Here is a 19,790-nt window from a genome sequence, read left to right on the forward strand (position 1 = left end):
AACCTTCTGGCGCGAGGAATAGTCCACTTTTAATCGGGAGTGTACAGTATTGTTCTTAATCACCATGTACCCTGCAAAATCTTCAAATACGGACGAATGGATTGTGATATCTAATGAATAATATTACTTAGATCAGCACCTATACAAGATTGAAATTGACTGTTTTGTAACTTTCCTTTGGGCTGTTTCAATCATTGAATAGAATAGTCCAAATAGCCTAAGGACAAATGACGGGTTTTCGTCTCTTTTCAATCTCGCATTTTTCTGATCACACATTGTCCTGTGATTCTGTGCTCTTCTGTGTTCTTACTAATATCTAAACGGTACATCAACAGGACCTTTCTTTTACTCAATGGTCACCAGTGACTCATCACATAACAAGACTCGAAGCTAGGCCACTTTAGTTTATAGGTTTAGTTAATAGGACTGACACAGCGTCTTTTCTCCCTACGTCAAAAATCATGATTGAGACCAGCTCACTAAAATATGGAGGTTTAAATAAAAAGTAACCTCCTTGCTAAGAGTGAGTACTTAACTAACTAGTCCAATAGGGAGAAGCATGGTTAAAACTGCTCTCCGAGCAGAGGTTGGTGGGGGAGATGGAACCTTTTTATTATATTCCCCCTTTTCCGTTTGCAGCCCCCCCCCCCCCACGTTGGTTACATATGATGATAAGGTAACAATCTTCCCCAAACTTAGAGAGTGGGTTAAAATAGCTGTACATAAAACGTCCTATGCCCGAAGCACCCTTTGGCGGTTCGACGGTTGCCATCTGTGCACAGATGTCCGACAGTCCTGTATCGGTATGTGAGCTGGCAGTCTCGCACATCTGTCAGTTCTCTATACACACATTTCTGTAGATTGATATCTCTCTTCTATACAATAAGGTATTGCACATTCCTGCCCTAAGGCTCATTGTGTAACAAGCTCAAAAAAAGCTGAACTTCAAAAAGGCAAAATTTGTGTGGTTAAACCAATGGATTCTGCTGAAAGCATCGCCCATCTGTCATGCAGTACTCCGTACGTACATTACTGTACATTGATATCTCTTTTCTGTACAATAAGGTATTCTTGCCCTAAGGCTCATTGCGTGTAACAAGCTCAAGAAAGCTGAACTTCAGAGCAAATCTGTGTGGTTAAACCAATGGATTCTATACTATCGTACTTAATGTTGAAGGCTATGATGATACAGATGTAGGTTCTTTATCCTTATGCTTGTTGTTGTTTTTTGAGGAAGTTTCCCTTTTATTTAGTGAAGTCTTCTTGCGTCATGCAATCATTTCACAAACTCCACTTTCAGGTAGAAACGGCCTCGACCTTCGAATATTTGCCTTCTGTAGCTTCCTTCGTGTGGGGTCTTTTCTGAGCGCGTCTTGATTTTTCTTGATTATTAGCTGACTTCAGAGTCTTTTATGGATGGTTGAAATCCTGTTTGAAAGACATTTGATAACCAATAGAACGTATTCAACAGGGTATCAAATAGACAACAGAATCCGCAGTTCATCTGAAAAATGATAACATTTGCATCAGAACCTCTCCAAAAGCCTGCAATGTAGATCTACACCACTTGCAATCCCCCTCAGTTGTACGCAGGACAAGAAGTGTCGAATGGAAAATGGCATCGTAGGCTCCACGAGTGCTGTGCTCTTTCATATATGATATTTGTACATGTATGCTGAATTGACAACATTTTGTTGAAAACCGACAGAAACGTGAATAATCAGTATGGAATTTCTTAAAAACGTTAAGAACATCGCCCATGCCCCAAAAGCCTACCATACACCATTGACTTCCCCATTGTATGCAGAACAGTCAGTCTACATGTTAACAGACAGGCCCTCAACACGTGACCTTTACTGTGTACAATGCCATACATCAAGTCCCTACAGTACAGCATGATGATTTGCATACCTTTTCCCTGAGTACAAGCATGCAGGGAATTAAGGTATGTGCCGAACGGCCATCTGTCGAGTTTGTCCCGCGTAATTCCACAGCAGAAGCCCCCAGGGCCTAGCCTTTACCAGGCTCCACAGGTCGCTGGAAAAATCGTAAATATTGACCAAATAGACGGATAACATGCAAGAGAAGTTATAGAAGTTACAGTTTACAAGCCTGCGGATGGCAGATTGGACCCTCTCTCCGTAGCCGATTCCTTTTGCATACTATTCATTCTATTTGGCCATTTTCTACTATTTTGACAGCCATTCGTGGGGCCTGGTACCCAGGGCCCGGCCGCGACGGAATTCGACCGTTTTATCCAATTTGGAAGAAAGTTCATGACTAAAATAGGACAGTTGTTGCTGTGGCGTTGCCGGAGGTCTGAAACGTTGCTAGGCAAAAGCAGACGATAGGGTGGTGTGGGCATAGAGAGACAGGGGTGGGGTGGTCATAGACTACATCATGGCTACCGAGTCCATGCATGCAACTAGTGCGGGTTTTTCCTCCGAGTCACAACTGAAAATCAGAGAGGTTAGGGTTGTTTTTCGTTCATGATTTTTTCAGAGGTTCAAATTTCCCACCAATACGCATTTAAAAGAAAATGACCATCTTTAAGCTTTATTTCTTCAGATTTAAGCATAAATACGTGCACTAAGTCTGAAACATCGCCATCGGTGGACTTCTTTCCCAAACTTGCAATTGTTTGTGTTTCTGAAATTCATGTCGTATTCCGTGACAACGTTTAGCTACACAATATCAATGTCCTCATAAAATCTTGCTACGCCTTTAGCCTTTAAAGTATCTACAAGTTCGGATTTTTCTTGAAATGATTCGAACATTATGCTCAGTATGCTTGACCCTTTTCAGTGCGTAACGACGTAATCTATGCGATGTCGTTGCTTAAAGGAACAATGAGAATTACCATCTCACGCACTACTGAAATTCACCCCCCACCCCCGGAAGGGATTACTTCACCAGAAACAAAAGAACTCAATCACGCGTCCCTCTTTCTTACACAAATTACAAACCACTGGTTACCATTTCGGTCGCGCGACGGTTTTACATAAAAATAGCCGCCACGTTTGCTGTAAGTCTTGGGCAGTTTTAAAGCAATAGTTTGTCTTAAAGCTCTGGTTTCAAGAGGTCTTATGCAGTTTTATCATATCTTAATCCACCTGAAGTGTTTGGTGATCTTATAGGGTGAATTTTCAGGCATTGTTGACACTTACGCCTAGTTAAGTTCATATAGGCTGGTGTGAAAATTTGCTGGGATTATTAAATCAGATGTTACAAGTACGTTTTAGTTTGTGTTAAAGCTTTGGTGAAGTGGAATTTTGTTGATTTCTGATATCTTAAGCCATTTGAAGTGTTTGAAGATCTTATAGGGTGATTTCTTAGCTAATTGTTTACACCTACGCCTAGTTGGTTTCACATCGGCTAATGTGAAAATTGGGAGGGTAAGGTAGAGCCAGATTTAGCCGCAATCTTTCTAAACGTTCAACTGGCTGATCGAGAAAGAGTATCCTTTTGCCTTACATATCCGTTCTTGATTTCGTCGCAATTTTGTCAAGATCTGTGCTGTAATCTCTCAACGTTCTATATCATACATGCATGCCTGTTGGTCACTCTGACCACACTGAAACGTGTGGTCGTGGCTGTCAATCTCAAACCCTGATAAATATGCAGCTAGAGTAAGTTAACTCCTCCTTGTCGGTTATTGTTTCCTCCTCTGTCCAAAACAACCGTCACTCACTGTTTATTTCAGTTTGGGAACCTTGGACTATGTGGGACGGTTGACCTTTGACCAGCATGTTCGAAAAGAACTGTTTGTTCGAGGGGGAGTGGGAGGGGGGCGTGATCACCGCTTTGTTGACTCACACATCAAAGATGAATCATACAATATCGTAAATCAATTTTTAACGCCGTTATTGTTGACTTTAAACTATGTTTACCTTCATACATCAAAGGTTTTTGATAACAACAACGTATCGATCATAAAAATGAGTCATATAATGATTTGTGAACGTAAGGTTAATGACTCTTCTAATCTCGATGTAGTCATGAATGTCACAAAACACATTAGTTGAAATCTTATTGTTTTGTAGTCATAGACATTGTCTCTGGTTGGACACATGTGTAGAGGATTGTCAAATGTCACATCCTGAGTTGTAAACACATCGTTCTCTGTAGTTATAGAATGTCTTTGTTGGTCAACATGATGTGTTTAAAAAAAGGTAGCGCAAGTGATTAGAGGTAGCAGCTACAACTGTTAGCAAAATATTTACTCCCCAGATATGCATGAATGATTGTGAGGCTTTGAGCTTAATAAACTATAAACCAACTCTTCTTGAAGTTGTAGACCTAAATTTCTTTGTTCGACTTTGTTATTGTGTGCAAGACTAGAAAATGGAAGGCAAGTGGGCTGGAACTAGTCACCCGGAATTATTAGTTTGTGAATGCTAAAACTAACAAACTTTTATTCCTCAAATATATGTGGATTTCTGTCATGATACTTTGGGATGTTTGCAATTAAACATTCTGTTTTTGACTGCACGCTTTTGAAAGAGTAAAAAAAACTGCAGCGCAAGAGGGTTGAGTGTATTTACCCGGAAAGACTGAGGGCCATGGTGGTATAATTACGTCCCGCATGTACTGGGGACACAGAGAGACAACGATGTCTTTTGTCCGCGTATCAAAACTCCCGGCGGGATTCTTTAGCTTCATGCAAATTCGGGACAAATTCGTTGAATGGCTGGGCCCGCGCCTTTAGTGATGGCTCCTCGTGACTTCACAAGAATAGCCTGGTAGCCATACCATCGGGAGCTTCACGGTATCTCTACGGCGCTGGGAGTGGTGTCCGCCCGCCCAGACAGATTAGCGTGCTCGGGGGAGGTTTTACGGCCTTGGCTTATTTTGTCGATAACTCTACTCTCCAAGCAGATGATGGGTTCCGGCAAGTTTTTGACGTGTTTTTAGGCGTTTTTTTCGGGCTTTCTACTTTGTCATTTTTTTTGTCTCGCCGACCCAAATGACAAAGTAGAAAGCCCGACAAAAACGCCTAAAAACACGTCAAAACCTGCCGGAACCCATCATCTGCGTGGAGAGTACGATAACTCGACATGCCAGCTAAGAAGACAGGCTAACAGGAACGAGTCAATGCATAGCAGACTGGGCCGGTAAAACACCCCCTGAGCCGAGACTGGTGACCAGGCTAACCGTTGAGAGGCTCATCTCCATTTGAAACGGCCAATCAGACACGTCGCCACGCGCGGGTATCGGAACATCACGCGCCACGGCACCGAACTATCTCACCCGACGATACAGAAAACAATGGCGGGTATTTGAATAGACCGAACTGTAGGAGATAAGGAACGTTTTCCGTCTCGGCAGGTAGCGACTGATCGTATCTTTCAACCGACCTCAACCTTTGACGCCAAACGTCTTTTATGTCGACGTCAGAAGAACACTTAAGAACATGTAGAACACGCCTATAACTATGTATAAGATTCTAGATTTGACAGAGGACAAGGAGAAACAATATAAACAGTTCTAAAGAATGGCAGAGAAGAGCTAAGAATTGTTAGCAGCATTGCACCACACACACACCTACACAGATTGCTACTTGATAAGTGCTATAGACAACTGAGTTCTGTGTAAACATTTAGACTTCAGACAAGACGTTTTGTGAGAGATTCGTAGTCTCCGACAGACTATCTAAACTACGCCGGCTATAGGGAAAATATTTGCCAGGGGAGTTTGGCCATCGTAGGGTTTCATTTGCAGGCGCAGTTGGGGAAATATCAACCTTCACGCGGACTGACTACTTGCAAATTATTCTTTCTCTTGCCGAATTCTGCGATCCATACCCCCGTAGGAAGGCCTGGTGGAGGCTGAGATTTGAAGAAGTAGAGAGGGGGGGGGGGTAAACTCTTGACCTAAGTTTGGAGCGCTGTCCGCGAGATTAGATACTATTAGCTGCATGCATTACATCACACCTAAACGTACACAAAACGCCACTTGATCAGTGCTATAGACAACTACGTTCCGTGTCAACAATTCAGACTTCAGACAAGCCGTCGTGTGAGAGATTTGCAGGAGTTAAACGCGTCGAACTCCTGACCCAAGTTTGGAGCGCGCGCCTGGGGGGAAGGTTTTCCCTCCTGTAGTAATGCAGATCAGACCCCGGCGGAACACAAAGGACATCACCATCAGCGTGCGCACTGAATCGCAATGACGCCCCGCGGGCCGTGCCGTACCCGTCTGGGGGCGGAGCTTCCCCCAGGCGACACTGCCACGCGCCCGCCACGCTTATTTGCAAAACAAGCGGCTTTTATCGCCACGGTGAGGTGGGGAAGAGGCGTGGTTAACTGCAGATTAGCCCGTGAGCAAATAGACCGGCTCGCGCCGATATAAGAGGGCGTGTGGCGACGGGGGAGTCAGACAGGACCGAGAACCACTCGCCACGGCTTGCCCCTGTTCTTGAGCGCCCCACGCGACTCGCTCGCGCCTTCTTTTTTTATTTCTCACTTCCACCGGACCTTCGCACCGTCTTCCCTCGGCAAGGATGGACACACTCGCCGACAACATCGCCACCTTCGACTCGATGCCTTCCACGTTCTTCGACGTGTCGGCCCGACCGGACTCCCTCCGGCTGTCTTGCACGCCCTCACCGACCGACTCCGTCGGGTCCACGGGGACCAAGCGCTCCCGCCCCGCCGACACTCCCGAAGTCTTGCGGTGCAAGCGGAGGATAAACTTCGACGGGCTCGGCTACTCCATCCCACAGAGACCCCCACAAGCGGTGGCCAGGCGAAACGAGAGGGAGAGAAACCGCGTCCGACTCGTCAACAGCGGCTTCGCAACGCTCCGGAACCACGTCCCCAACGGCAGGGTCAACAAGAAGATGTCCAAAGTAGAGACCTTGAAATCAGCCGTCGACTACATCCAGCAGTTGCAGCAGCTCCTGTCCGAGAGCGACGCGGTGAACGCCGTGTTCAGCACCGGCAGCCCCAGCCCGCACTACCCGATGTACAGTCCGCCCGCCCCCAGGCCGAACTACGACTCGTACAGCAGCGACGGCTCGCCGTGCCCGCCCCTCTCTCCCGAAGAGGAGGAACTACTCGACTTCACTTCATGGTTTAACTAGGTACGTTTCTTTTTATTACTCCAACTTTAATTTTGACAAGTTTTAAAACAAATCTTTCACAATTTCACGCTTAAGATTGTGATGTTATTGCATTTCTCATACATAGACACTGTTAGGTTTTAGAAATGGCCTATATGAAGGCGCTAGCGTGCGTATATACTATTAGTACGGCACACAAAGGAATACCGTAGTGGGGTCTGCCTGCCCCAGAGTTTGTAATCTGTCCGTAAAGCCGCTCGGTACAACTGATTACCGCGCCGTTTGTATTTGTAACGCTAACTCGAGCGTCTGTTTGCTTACCGTGATAAGCCGGCGGGCCGGTATTGTTCCACTGCACGTGGGTGTAGTACAACTACCTGTTAGACATTTCCTACAAGTCCTACTTTTCATCCGTCAAGTTTAAGTTGTCAGAGACTTGGTATACTTTCCCGTAGCTCTCGCGTGTTGGTAGAAAGAGTTGGGGGTTCTTAGAAGGAAGATTAGGTGTTGTTGAGAGTTGTTTTTGAGAAGGCGGTTGCACGAGTATTGTCATGCAGGCTTAAGCGTCGCTTGTGTGCGATGTTTGTCTTAAGACCGCCGTACGCGTGGCGCTATACTTCACTGTGTACTTAAGCGGAGGAGTTTTCTAAGAGGGGGGATTTAGGACTTGGGTTCAGACGGTTCAAAGCGAAGTCCCGCATATTCATGTTCTCTCTCTTCTGTGTTCTCACAGGTCCAGGATTATTCACGGAGCGGGACAAAGGGCCCAGTCAGGCGACCACGCGACAAAGGACGGCACGAGCCACTAGGGAACGGGGAGGGGCCCCACGGCGAGACACCCCAGAACAATGGGAGGGACGACACCTCCGCGTCCAGCTCACCCCTCCGGGAAGAATGGACGCGTCCGATTAATGCTGATAAAGACATGTACTGGGCGGGGCAACTCGGCGGGACAGGGGTGTCCGCCCGACACAAAGGACCCAGAGGGAAACGACGCCGTATATCTCCACAGGACGGTTGTTTTGGACTTGTCTTCCGATGAAACATGAGCTCGTGGACTATTTCTTGTACCGAGGACGCACCTTCGTGATTTCTCTGTTTACTCACCTTAAAAAAAGCTCCGCCAAATATCGTAACTTTGTAGACCCATTGTGTAAACTTGGGATGTTCCATTTTAAATGTCACGGGGATGTTGTGAAACGAACTCAACTATATTCTTGAACCGTATTTGAATTTTCCAAACTTTTTTGGAATATTCTTCAAAATATGTTCCTATTCATTGATGCTTTTATTTCCCAAAACATTCACCGTTTTAGAATTGAAACTTTACTTTGAAAAACTTGAATTTGAAAAGAAACCCCACCCATCCCTGCGACAATTGGAACAGCCCGAGGCAAGAAAATAAGGTATAGCTTACAGCCAAAGTACAAAAACACACTTGTCTTCACAGTTACTTCATATCATTTTAGTTTCCACAGAAATCGAGCGTTCCTGGGTGGCTTTGTTTGGAGTTTTGCTTCCTTAAGTCCCAGAGTATGATAATGATAGAATATCAGTAAGATGTTCCGAATAAGGAAAGTAGCTTTCTTACTTCAGTACCCAAATGTACATATTTTCTACATAGGCTACCAAATTCTACTGCCGACTGTGGCCAGTTTTGTAAATTTGATACACAGATTTCTATATATATATTTTTGTACGCGTTCGATTGTTTTGATATCAATCGAATTTGAATGATCCTAAAGTTTGTACATAGCAAGGCCTGAAATATGCGGGACATGGATATATGGCTTCCTCTTTAGAAAACGGGTTCCAAAGTTTTGCTTTGAAACCGATTCTTTGCTTCAGTATAGATATATAGATAATCGATTATAGATAATCGATAAGAATTCGGGATCAATGGTCAATACTTCTTGTACAGCAGTGCGCATGCGTACAGTATAGCCAGTACCAATGCAGGGTGTGGGGGAGGGAGATTTCTATATATGAGATGAGAATGTACATTTTTTGCTTCCAGCGTTTATATGCATTTATAGATACAAATATATATATATTTACTTGGCGTGGGATGACGATTGGTTGCCGTGGCAACGTGATGAATAAATTCTAATTTTTACGAAGAAACAGTTTTGTTGTGGTGTGTAATTCATGTATGTATGTGTGTGAATGTGTGTGTGTATGTGTGTGTGTGGTGTGTTTATGTATGTAGATTGTATGTGTGTGTATGTGTGTGGTTTTGTAAAAAAACGTGTCTGATATTTGAAAGAATATCTGTTGAGTTTATACTCGCATGGACGTTAGGATCTCAATTATGTGGAAAGCATGTACAAAGTAATACATTTTTCAACGGTATTCATAAATTGTTCCATCATGAAACTTTGATTAGCCAAAGATATGCCTGAAATGCATAACAGACTTTGTAATTTTCAATGACGATCCATAAAACCACTGGAGCGGAAAACTCGTAAATGTTGCAAAGGTGAAACAAACGCATTTGTTACCCCACACTTTTCTATAGTCCCAAGTGAATACAGTAGTGGATATTTTTACCCCCTGGGACGGTGGTCCATATTTGGTATGACGCCGATGACTCATACTCACTCACATTGAGGGTGACGTCATGTGATGATGAGTCAAATAGACAACAGTCACTGGTTTTTAATAGCTAAGTCATTTCAAAAGTCGAATATTTCAATAGCTATATAAGGTAATACAAGGATAACCGAAATAATGGATAATGCTAGCCTTAACGACTTTGCAAATGTAGGTCAAAAGTCCTTGAAATATGCAAAATGACTTTACCTATAGTGTGGCCCTAGACAATGTCATTTACTACAAAGTGAGTTTAAGATGTTTAAAGTTTAATTCTTCTAAACTGGAAAAGAACATATTTGAACATTATATTACTGATTTTAGAACCGTTAGACGATTGCCTATACCTTCATACCTGCTTTTTAAAACAGAACATCTGAAACAAACAACGTCTAACCTCCCACTCTATGAACTGTATACTCTCCAAGCAGAGGTCGAATGGGCAGATCGTCACCGTTTTATCATATGCCTTTTTTTGTAGCTAGCCCATTCTGAATTGTATACCCCCCATGATCCGCTACCTGTTGTTTAATTTTTCTAAACTGTAAAATAAGATATACACTTGAGATTCTTTGGACATATCAGTACGAATTTTACGAATCAAGAAAGAAAACAACTGTGGCCCACGTTTTCATTCCAACTTTTAGATAAACATGTTCTACCCTCCCACCTTATAAATCCCCCCCCCCATGATTGCCAGTGGTTCCGCCCCTTGGCGCCAACACGTCCAAACCTGTCATCATCTCGCGCCGCTGTCGTCTGATTGGCCCGCTGTACCCAGAAGCCTCCAGGCGGTGTAATTTGCACGTCTGGTGTGATTAGGTTGATGGGTGAGCAGGCCGTGGACCCGGGTCTAGAGCATGGTATGTCACAATGGATGAGAAGGAGGAAAATACTTAGAGAGATGTGTGTGTGTGTGTATGTACATTGACGATTTACCTGTGGCAAATCTCTCAGCAGTATTTTCTACCCCCTCTTCCATCTCTCTACCTGTGTTGTCTCCAAAAATTCTGACGAAATCATAAAGAGGCTCCTGCTATTCCTCATCGACAATCGGAGGACATGCCGTCATATATATTCTCTCTCTTTCTCTCACTAACACACACACACTAACAGACACACCTAATTTCCTCATGTGACTCGAGGTCACACCAGGTGAGTGAGGGAGAGTAAAGTGCCTGAGGCCATAGAAGCAAAAGAAGTCTCCAACAGACAATGCCGTCGCGCGTGCTACCATAATTACACACATCTCTTCTTATCTCCAAACACCTAATTGTAGTTTGCCTAATTATAACCTTTACGATGCAGGTAGTACAAAAATGCATTCTTACACGCAAAAGAAAACGTCATACGTCAACGTTACATCTACTTCGAGATTGAAATGTAGACAAAAATAACATTTGTAATCAAGATAATTCTGTAACCTTCATTTACTCACTCGCTCACTCACTCACTCACTCACTCACTCACTCACTCACTCAAACAGCCTCACACCGCCCTTCAGTCACTCATTCATTCCTAATGTCATCATGCGACATAGAGGCACATATCAGACTTCACAGTGTGTCCTGATTCTCAAGCGACAGAACCATCTCGGTGAAAAATACCCCAACAGACAATAGCTTGGCGCGTGCCTCCATAATTATACACATCTTCTGTTATCTCCGATCTTCCTAGCTACATTCACTCACTCATTCCTTCCTAATGCCATCATGTGACACGGGGACACATAAGAGTCCCAATGTGACCAGACCTCACCCTACAAGCGACAGGATCATCTAGTGCAGAAGACTCCAACAGACAATAGAGCAGGGCATCATCCACCATAATTATACACATATTTTCTTATCTCCGATCGCCCTTCATTCACTCACTCATTCCTAATGTCATCATTTGACATGGTGTCAGATAACACTACCGTGCCCAGGCCTTAGGCCACAGAATCATCCTGGAGAAGAAGACTCCAACAGACAATGCCTCGACGCGTGCCACCATAATTATACACATCTCTTCTTATCTCCGATCTTCCTTCATTCATTCACTCACTCATGCCTAATGCCATCATGTGACAGGGGGTGATACAACAGACTATACAGTGTGACCACACCTCCAGGCAACAGTTCCATCTAGTGAAGAAGACTGTACAAAACAATACATTGGCTACTGTTGTAATTTGACATGGGGTCATATTCTAGGCTTCACACTGTGACCACTAGAGTTAGCAGACCCTTAGGCGACAGTTCCATCTAGTGAGGAAGCCTCCAACCAAGGACGTATAACCCAAACAACCTCTTTGCTCCAACAGACAATAGCCTGACGCGTGCCTCCATAATCATACACATCTTCTGTTATCTCCGATCGTCCTTCAATCACTCACTCACTGCTTATGACACGAGGTCATATTTCAGACTTCACACTAGTATTGTGACCGGCAGACCCATAGGCGACAGAATTATCTGGAGAAGAATTCGAAGACAACAACAGACAATAGCTTGGCGCGTGCCTCCATAATCATACACATCTTCTGTTATCTCCAATCGTCCTTCAATCACTCACTCACTCCTAATGACATGGAGTCACATTTCAGGTTTCACACTAGTACTGTGGCCGGCAGACCCATAGGCGACAGAATTATCTAGGGAAGAATTCGAAGACTCCAAAAGACAATAGCTCGACGCGTGCCTCCATAATCATACACATCTTCTGTCATCTCCAATCTTCCTACATTCACTCACTCATGCCTAATGTCATCGTGTGACACGGGGTGATATAACAGGCTTCACAGTGTGACCAGACCCCAGGCGAAAAAAATCATCTCGGTGAAGAAGACTCCAACAGACAGTAGCTCGGCGCTTGCCGCTATAACCATACACATCTTCTCTTGTCTCCGATCGCCCTTCTTTCACTCACTCATTCCTAATGCCATCATGTGACATGGGGGCACATACAGGCTTCATAGTATGACCAGACCTCATACCTGCAGGCGACAATTCCTTCTAGTGAAGAAGCCTCCAACCAAGGACGTATACCTAACCTCTTTGCTCCAACAGACAATAATAGCACGGTGCGTGCCACTATAATCATACACATCTTCTGCAATCTCCCACCGCCATTCATTCATTCATTCATTCATTCATTCATTCACTCATTTCTAATGTCATCATGTGACAATTGGACACATAAGAGTCCCGATGTTACCAGACCTCACCCTACAAGCGACAGGATCATCTAGTGAAGAAGACTCCAACAGACAATAGAGCAGTGCATCATCCACCATAATTATACACATATCTTCTTATCTCCGATCGCCCTTCATTCACTCACTCATTCCTAATGTCATCATTTGACATGGGGTCAGATAGCACTACCGTGCCCAGGCCTTAGCCCACAGAATCATCCTTGTGAAGAAGACTTCATCAGACAATACCTCGACGCGTCCCACCATGATATGCACATCTTCTGTTATCTCCGATCGTCCTTCAATCAATCAATCACTCACTCACTCCTAATGTCATGAGGCCATATTTCAGACTTCACACTAGTATTGTGACCGGCAGACTCATAGGCGACAGAATTATCTGGAGAAGAAGACTCCATCAGACAATGCCTCGACGCGTGCCGCCATAATCATACACATCTTCTGTTATCTCCGATTTCCCTACATTCACTCACTCATGCCTAATGCCATCATGTGACATGGGGGCACATTTAGGCTTCATGTATGACCAGACCTCATACCTGCAGGCGACAATTCCATCTAGTGAAGAAGCCTCCAACCACGGACGTATAGCCAACCTCTTTGCTCCAACAGACAATAATAGCACGGCGCGTGCCTCCATGATTATATACATCTTCTGCTATCTCCCTCGGCCCTTCTTTCACTCACTCTTTCCTAATGTCATCATTTGACATGGGGTCAGATAACACTACCTTAGGCCACAGAATCATCCTGGCGAAGAAGACTCCATCAGACAATGCCTCGACGCGTGCCGCCATGATTATACACATCTTCTCTTATCTTCGATCGTCCTTCAATCACTCACTCACTCTTAGTGTCATGAGGCCACATTTCAGGCTTCACACTAGTCCTGTGACCGGCAGACCCATAGGCGACAGAATTATCTAGGGAAGAATTCGAAGACTCAAACAGACAATAGCTCGACGCGTGCCTCCATAATCATACACATCTTCTGTCATCTCCGATCTTCCTACATTCACTCACTCATGCCTCATGTCATCATGTGACACGGGGTGATATAACAGACTTCGCAGTGTGACCAGACCCCAGGCGAAAAAAATCATCTCGGTGCAGAAGACTCCAACAGACAGTAGCTTGGCGCTTGCCGCTATAACCATACACAGCTTCTCTTATCTCCGATCGCCCTTCTTTCATTCACTCATCCCTAATGCCATCATGTGACATGGGGGCACATATAGGCTTCATAGTATGACCAGACCTCATACCTGCAGGTGACATTTCCATCTAGTGAAGAAGCCTCCAACCAAGGACATATAACCAACCTCTTTGCTCCAACAGACAATAATTGCACGGCGAGTGCCTCCATGATTATATACTTCTTCTGAAATCTCCCACCGCCATTCATTCATTCATTCATTCATTCATTCATTCACTCATTTCTAATGTCATTGTGTGACAAGGGGACACATAAGAGTCCCAATGTGACCAGACCTCATGCCTACAGGCGACAGTATCATCTAGTGAAGAAGACTCCAACAGACAATAGAGCAGGGCATCATCCACCATAATTATACACATATTTTCTTATCTCCGACGATCGCCCTTCATTCACTCACTCATTCATGATGTCATCATTTGACATGGGGTCTGATAACACTACCGTGCCCAGGCCTTAGGCCACAGAATCATCCTTGTGAAGAAGACTCCATCAGACAATGCCTCGACGCGTGCCTCCATGATTATATACACCTCTTCTTATCTCCGATCTCCCTTCAACCACTCACTCACTCCTAATGACACGAGGCCATATTTCAGACTTCACACTAGTGCAGTGACCGGCAGACCCATAGGCGACAGAATTATCTAGAGAAGAAGACTCCAACAGACAATGCCTCGACGCGTGCCACCATGATATGCACATCTTCTGTTATCTCCGATCTTCCTACATTCACTCACTCATGCCTAATGTCATCGTGTGACACGGGGTGATATAACAGACTTCACAGTGTGACCAGACCCCAGGCGAAAAAAATCATCTCGGTGCAGAAGACTCCAACAGACAGTAGCTCGGCGCTATAACCATACACATCTTCTCTTATCTCCTATCGCCCTTCTTTCATTCACCCATTCCTAATGCCATCATGTGACATGGGGGCACATATAGACAATTCCATCTAGTGAAGAAGCCTCCAACCAGGGACATATAACCAACCTCTTTGCTCCAACAGACAATAATAGCACGGCTCGTGCCGCCATGATTATACACATCTTCTGCTATCTCCCTCGGCCCTTCAATCAGCGGGCCCGACAGGTATCTACCCCCGGGCGGTCCGGTTGGAACAGGCCGGCTTTGTCTGCCGACCAGGGGAGAAGATAAAAACGACACCAGTTCATCAAAACGGGGCCGTCTTTATGCATGTGTGTTGAAGTACGTGATGTGCCCCGGAGGACGGTTTGAGGAGGGGTGATTTAGGGGGTCGTCTGAGGCCAGATTTCGGCGAAGTTTACCGTATATAGCTACTAATAGCGACGTAAAGGAGGTAGTAATATACCGGCTAGCTGAAACTACACGTTTAGTGTACATGTACATATTAGACCTGTAGATTTAGATGTAGACGAAATTAATCTTTGGGATGGTGGTTGGAAGAGGGGTGATTTGGTGGGTCGTCTGAGGCCAGAAGTTTGCCGTATCATAACCTATAGCTGCGTGAACTAATGTACCTGCGAGCTGAAACTGCACGTTTGATTACGCCTAGAGATTCAGATGTAGACGAGAGAAAACAAACTCTGGGGGTGGGGGGGGGGGAAGAGGGGTGATTTGGTGGGTCGTCTGAGGCCACAATTCTGTGAAGTTTGCCGAATTATAACTGATATATAGCTACGTGGAGGAGATAGTAATGCATTAGCTGCGAGCTGAAACTACACGTTTACTTAAGATTCAGATGAAAACAAACCTTTGAAGGACAGTTTGAGGAGGGGTTATTTGGTGGGTCGTCTGAGGCCACAACTCTAGCTGTTAACTTTACCGTGTTATAATCTATAGTAACGTGTACGTGACGGCGGTAGTAATGTACTAGCTGTGACCTGAAACTACACGTTTACCTGAAAAAAAAACATTGGGAGGGTGGTTGGAAGAGCTGTGATATGGTGGGTCGTCTGAGGCCAGAGGTCAATAAAGTTTGCCGTATTACAACCTACAGCTACGTAAATGACGTGGTCAATTTATCTGCGACCTTAAACTACACGGTTAGTAAGTTTGGAGATTCAAATATAGAAGAAAGCAATTCTTACTCATTGTATTCAAAGACAAATCAATCTCTGTCTGCAACTGGATGATATGAAATATGGAGATAACTTCCCGACGTTTCGAGTGACATCCATCACTCTTCTTCAGTGTCATTTAAATGCAAATGTAATCATTATCTAGGAAATATCTAGGCCTTCTGGGTGTACATTTTCTATAACACTAAAAAAAACGATTTTTCATCCCAACATCTACTTAGAGATTTAAAGCTTTGAGCAACCTCTCAATAGGACATCACTGTTTTAAATTGCTTGAATTGACCTTGAATTGACGATGTCCTGTTCTTTTGGGCGAACAAAAGCTCCATGGTCAGTTGCGACGTGCGACATTAAATAGACAACATTCATGAGCACTTGACACAGAAATGGCTGTCCTACACCGCGTCTAAGCTAGTTTCTGTCAAAGCTTAACTGAAAATCACACAACGTACGTAGCTGCGGCTATCACCCCAAAAATTGCAATGTAAAGGAATGGGATACAACACCAAAGCAAACTGTTTTGCTGTTTCTGCTTCATTTTGTTTCTTTTTCTTTTTCTTCCCGAATAGGAACAAATCAAAAGTAAATCAAACTCTGAAACTTGTCGTCTCTCCATTTCATCACCATCGTGTAAGAAAACGGACTTAAAGTAAAGCCAAAAGAAGGAAAGTTAAGAAAACATATCTTTAGACTATTCCATCCATTGTCCCAATTCCCCTCACGTTCCTAGCCCTACCAAACAACAATTGGTAACAATAGGGCATTGTTATGTAGCAAGGAGCGGGAATGGGATTTCGGGCTATGGAACGACGCATTGTTCCCTACAACAATGGCTAGGTGGTTCCACAGCGCCGGACTGTGTACGGAGGGAAATGTCACGGGTGGTAGGGGTCAAGGTGGGGTGGGAGGGGGGCGTGACCTTGTGGTGCAAGGTCATCGGGCTGTGGTTTGATGATGGGGAGGTTCTGACAACCGGCCCTTTTGGTGAATCGGATACAAACAGTAAAACGGCCATTTCATTATGTGTTTTTGTAAAACCATGTATATGTATATGTAAGGGTATATGTCTCTTTATGCAGAGTCATATGCATGCACAGTCCAGTGGCTAGTGACCCTCCCTCCGGACCAAGACGCCATGAGGCGAATGTAAGATCCCGGCTGTGTCGCTCACCCGGCATGCACGCTACTGGAAAGAGTTGCAGTCCTAAAGCCGCCGTCACAAATAAGAAATTCAGCTCGGCCGACGTGTTGGCGAGCTTTAAATGTGCATTTTCGGTCGAAGTACGGCCGACGTCCTGTCGATTACGCGGGCTTCGGGCGATTTTTAGAAATCAAAGTTGATCCAAATATTGGCCCTTTACTAGGTTAGTCGATTCTGACTTCGTCCATGTCCAAGAGATGGACGTTGAGCTGTGGTCCACTGTTCATTGTACTTTTCGAAAAGGCTAGTTGAATTTTCCAAGTACAATGAACCTGTAAATACTGTACATCTAGTCTGTCTTCTCTGTTACGGCTAAGGTTGAAGACAGGATCTGGCAGTGGGCTAAACTGGTTCGAGATAACTTTCACCTTTTTGTCTATTTGTTATATTTTGTTTTTACCTTTTACGTTTGTCCTCATGAAATAGGTCAGCTTTTCATGAATGAAGAAAGACTCAAGCAAACAAACAAACTATATATTCTTCGGTCATCAATAGATTCTAAAATTCAACTGTGGTATCTATTGGAATTTCATCTTTCAACTTAAATTGTTCCAATATCCGCACGGAATTCAACCCACCCCCACAGGCGTGTCAGTCCATGGAAAGACTTATTCTGCCCCCTTGCAAATCTTACCTCACGTTGCCAAACTTCCAATAGTCAGCGTAGTTAGTCTGGTAAAGACTGCCAAACTCAGCTTATTCTCGTCCAAATTTGAGCACACCTAGACCCCGTGGGTCGACTATTGTCCCTCTCTCCGAAGCCGACTAACTACTATTACTACTTACCTCTCTCCGTAGCCGACTGATTACTATTAGCATTCTATTCACTATATTTGGCCAATTTCTACTACTAGTACTTCCTAGTCTCTACCAGACTGACTACGCCGCCTATAGGGGGAATAATTGCCAGGGTTTCATTTGCAGGCTCTGTTCCTACACGGGCGAAATGTGATCTTCACCGTGGACTGACTTTACTGGCTAATTATTCCCTTTTCTGCCGAGTTCTACAATCCATACGCCCGTAGGAGGGCCTGGTGGAGGCTACTATTTTCCAGCGATCCACGGAGCCTGGTAGATCTAGCTAGAGGCTAGAGTACACCGTCCCACATCCAGAGCAGCTCGCGCAACTTTACCCAAACTCAATGATTGACAGTTACATCTGTCGACTTGTTCTCGAAACCAAACGATCCGACCGAACTTTCAGACTCGCTTTCGCGTCGCCATGGCGACGCCGAAAATCTTCCTCCCGGATTTCCCACCCCCTTTGTCTCAAGAAAGGCTCCGTGCGTTTCTTGAAGTGTTGGAGATTTCTTCCCCCTCAGTTCCATTATGCCGCCTCTCCTAACATGGGACCAGAACAATATGTCCCTGGGAATAATGCATTCAGCACAGGGTGAGAGGTCAGGGTGGGAAGAAAGGGCGGATCAGGCGACGTTGTGTCGGCGCGCCGCCGTCTTAAGTTTGAGCTAGCTTTACAGACAACCAACGGTGTTTTGGTTTCAGGATTTAAGCAAGACTACGACAAACACGTATATGTCCAAGAGCGATTGATCTTATAGCTTCGTAGATGAATAAGAAGATATTTGAATTTGATCAGAAAGTTTTGTGTAGTGAGAAGTCAGATTTTGTGTTCTAAAAACAACTGAAAAGAGAGAAAAACGTTTGATCTGAACCTAAGTAAAACAGGTAAATACAACAAAGAACGTTTAGATCTTTAAGTTAGAAAGTATAGCGTAGCGAAAGGTAGTTATGGCCCCAAACCCCGTATGATAACACGCACACACTGCACAATCTTATAACTCAGGTTTTGTATAACTTTCAGGTGTGCTAATCTTACCTGTATCTGCCTTTGTGTGTATCATATTATTTGAGGAAACCTCAAAAAGGCTTTACCCGTTTGTTGTGTCAATATTCTTTGTGTAAGAGGGTTTTACTGAATATAGAGAGGGGGAGAGAAAACAGACACAGACAGGCAGGCAGATATGCATACAGACAGACAGACAGACAAACAGATAGATAAATAGATAGCTATAGAAAGGAAAGGAAAGGAAAGGAATCTCGAACCAGTTTAGCTCAAATGAACTCAATGAACAGATGAGCTACTCTTCCACTGGTCGTGACAGAGGAGACAGACGCTATGTACAGTATTTACAGGTTCATTGTACCGGGGAAATTCCCCTAGCTCTTTTCGACAAGCACAATAAGCAGTGGACCACGGCTTAACGTCCTGTCCTAAGGACTGCGATCTTTAACGGTAGCGTGCATGTCGTGTGAGCGACACAGCCGGGAGCGAACCCGGGGCTTTTAGTTCCAGAGGCAAGATCGCTAACCACTGGACTACGCACGCTACCAACGACAGAAAGACCGACGACAGAAAGGCAGACAGAGAAAGACAGACAGAGAGACAGACAGACAGAGACAGTGAGAGAGAGACAGACAGACAGACGGACAGA

The 19,790-nt window shown here is 44.5% G+C and overlaps 1 protein-coding gene across 1 annotated transcript; it reads left to right on the forward strand.

The window, feature by feature from the left end:
• The first annotated feature begins 5,956 nt into the window (after nt 1–5,956).
• On the forward strand, nt 5,957–9,187 carry LOC136421826 (achaete-scute homolog 1a-like). Its single transcript, XM_066409393.1, has 2 exons — nt 5,957–7,084; nt 7,797–9,187. The coding sequence occupies exon 1, from the start codon at nt 6,503–6,505 to the stop codon at nt 7,082–7,084; it is 582 nt and encodes a 193-aa protein (XP_066265490.1). The 5' UTR covers nt 5,957–6,502; the 3' UTR covers nt 7,797–9,187.
• Nucleotides 9,188–19,790: the final 10,603 nt, after the last annotated feature.

Source organism: Branchiostoma lanceolatum, chromosome 16, assembly GCF_035083965.1.
Source record: "Branchiostoma lanceolatum isolate klBraLanc5 chromosome 16, klBraLanc5.hap2, whole genome shotgun sequence".
NCBI lineage: Eukaryota > Metazoa > Chordata > Leptocardii > Amphioxiformes > Branchiostomatidae > Branchiostoma > Branchiostoma lanceolatum.

Bases quoted from the DNA above. Each gene is read 5' to 3' on its own strand.
- LOC136421826 (XM_066409393.1), top strand. From the start codon at position 6,503: ATGGACACACTCGCCGACAACATCGCCACCTTCGACTCGATGCCTTCC.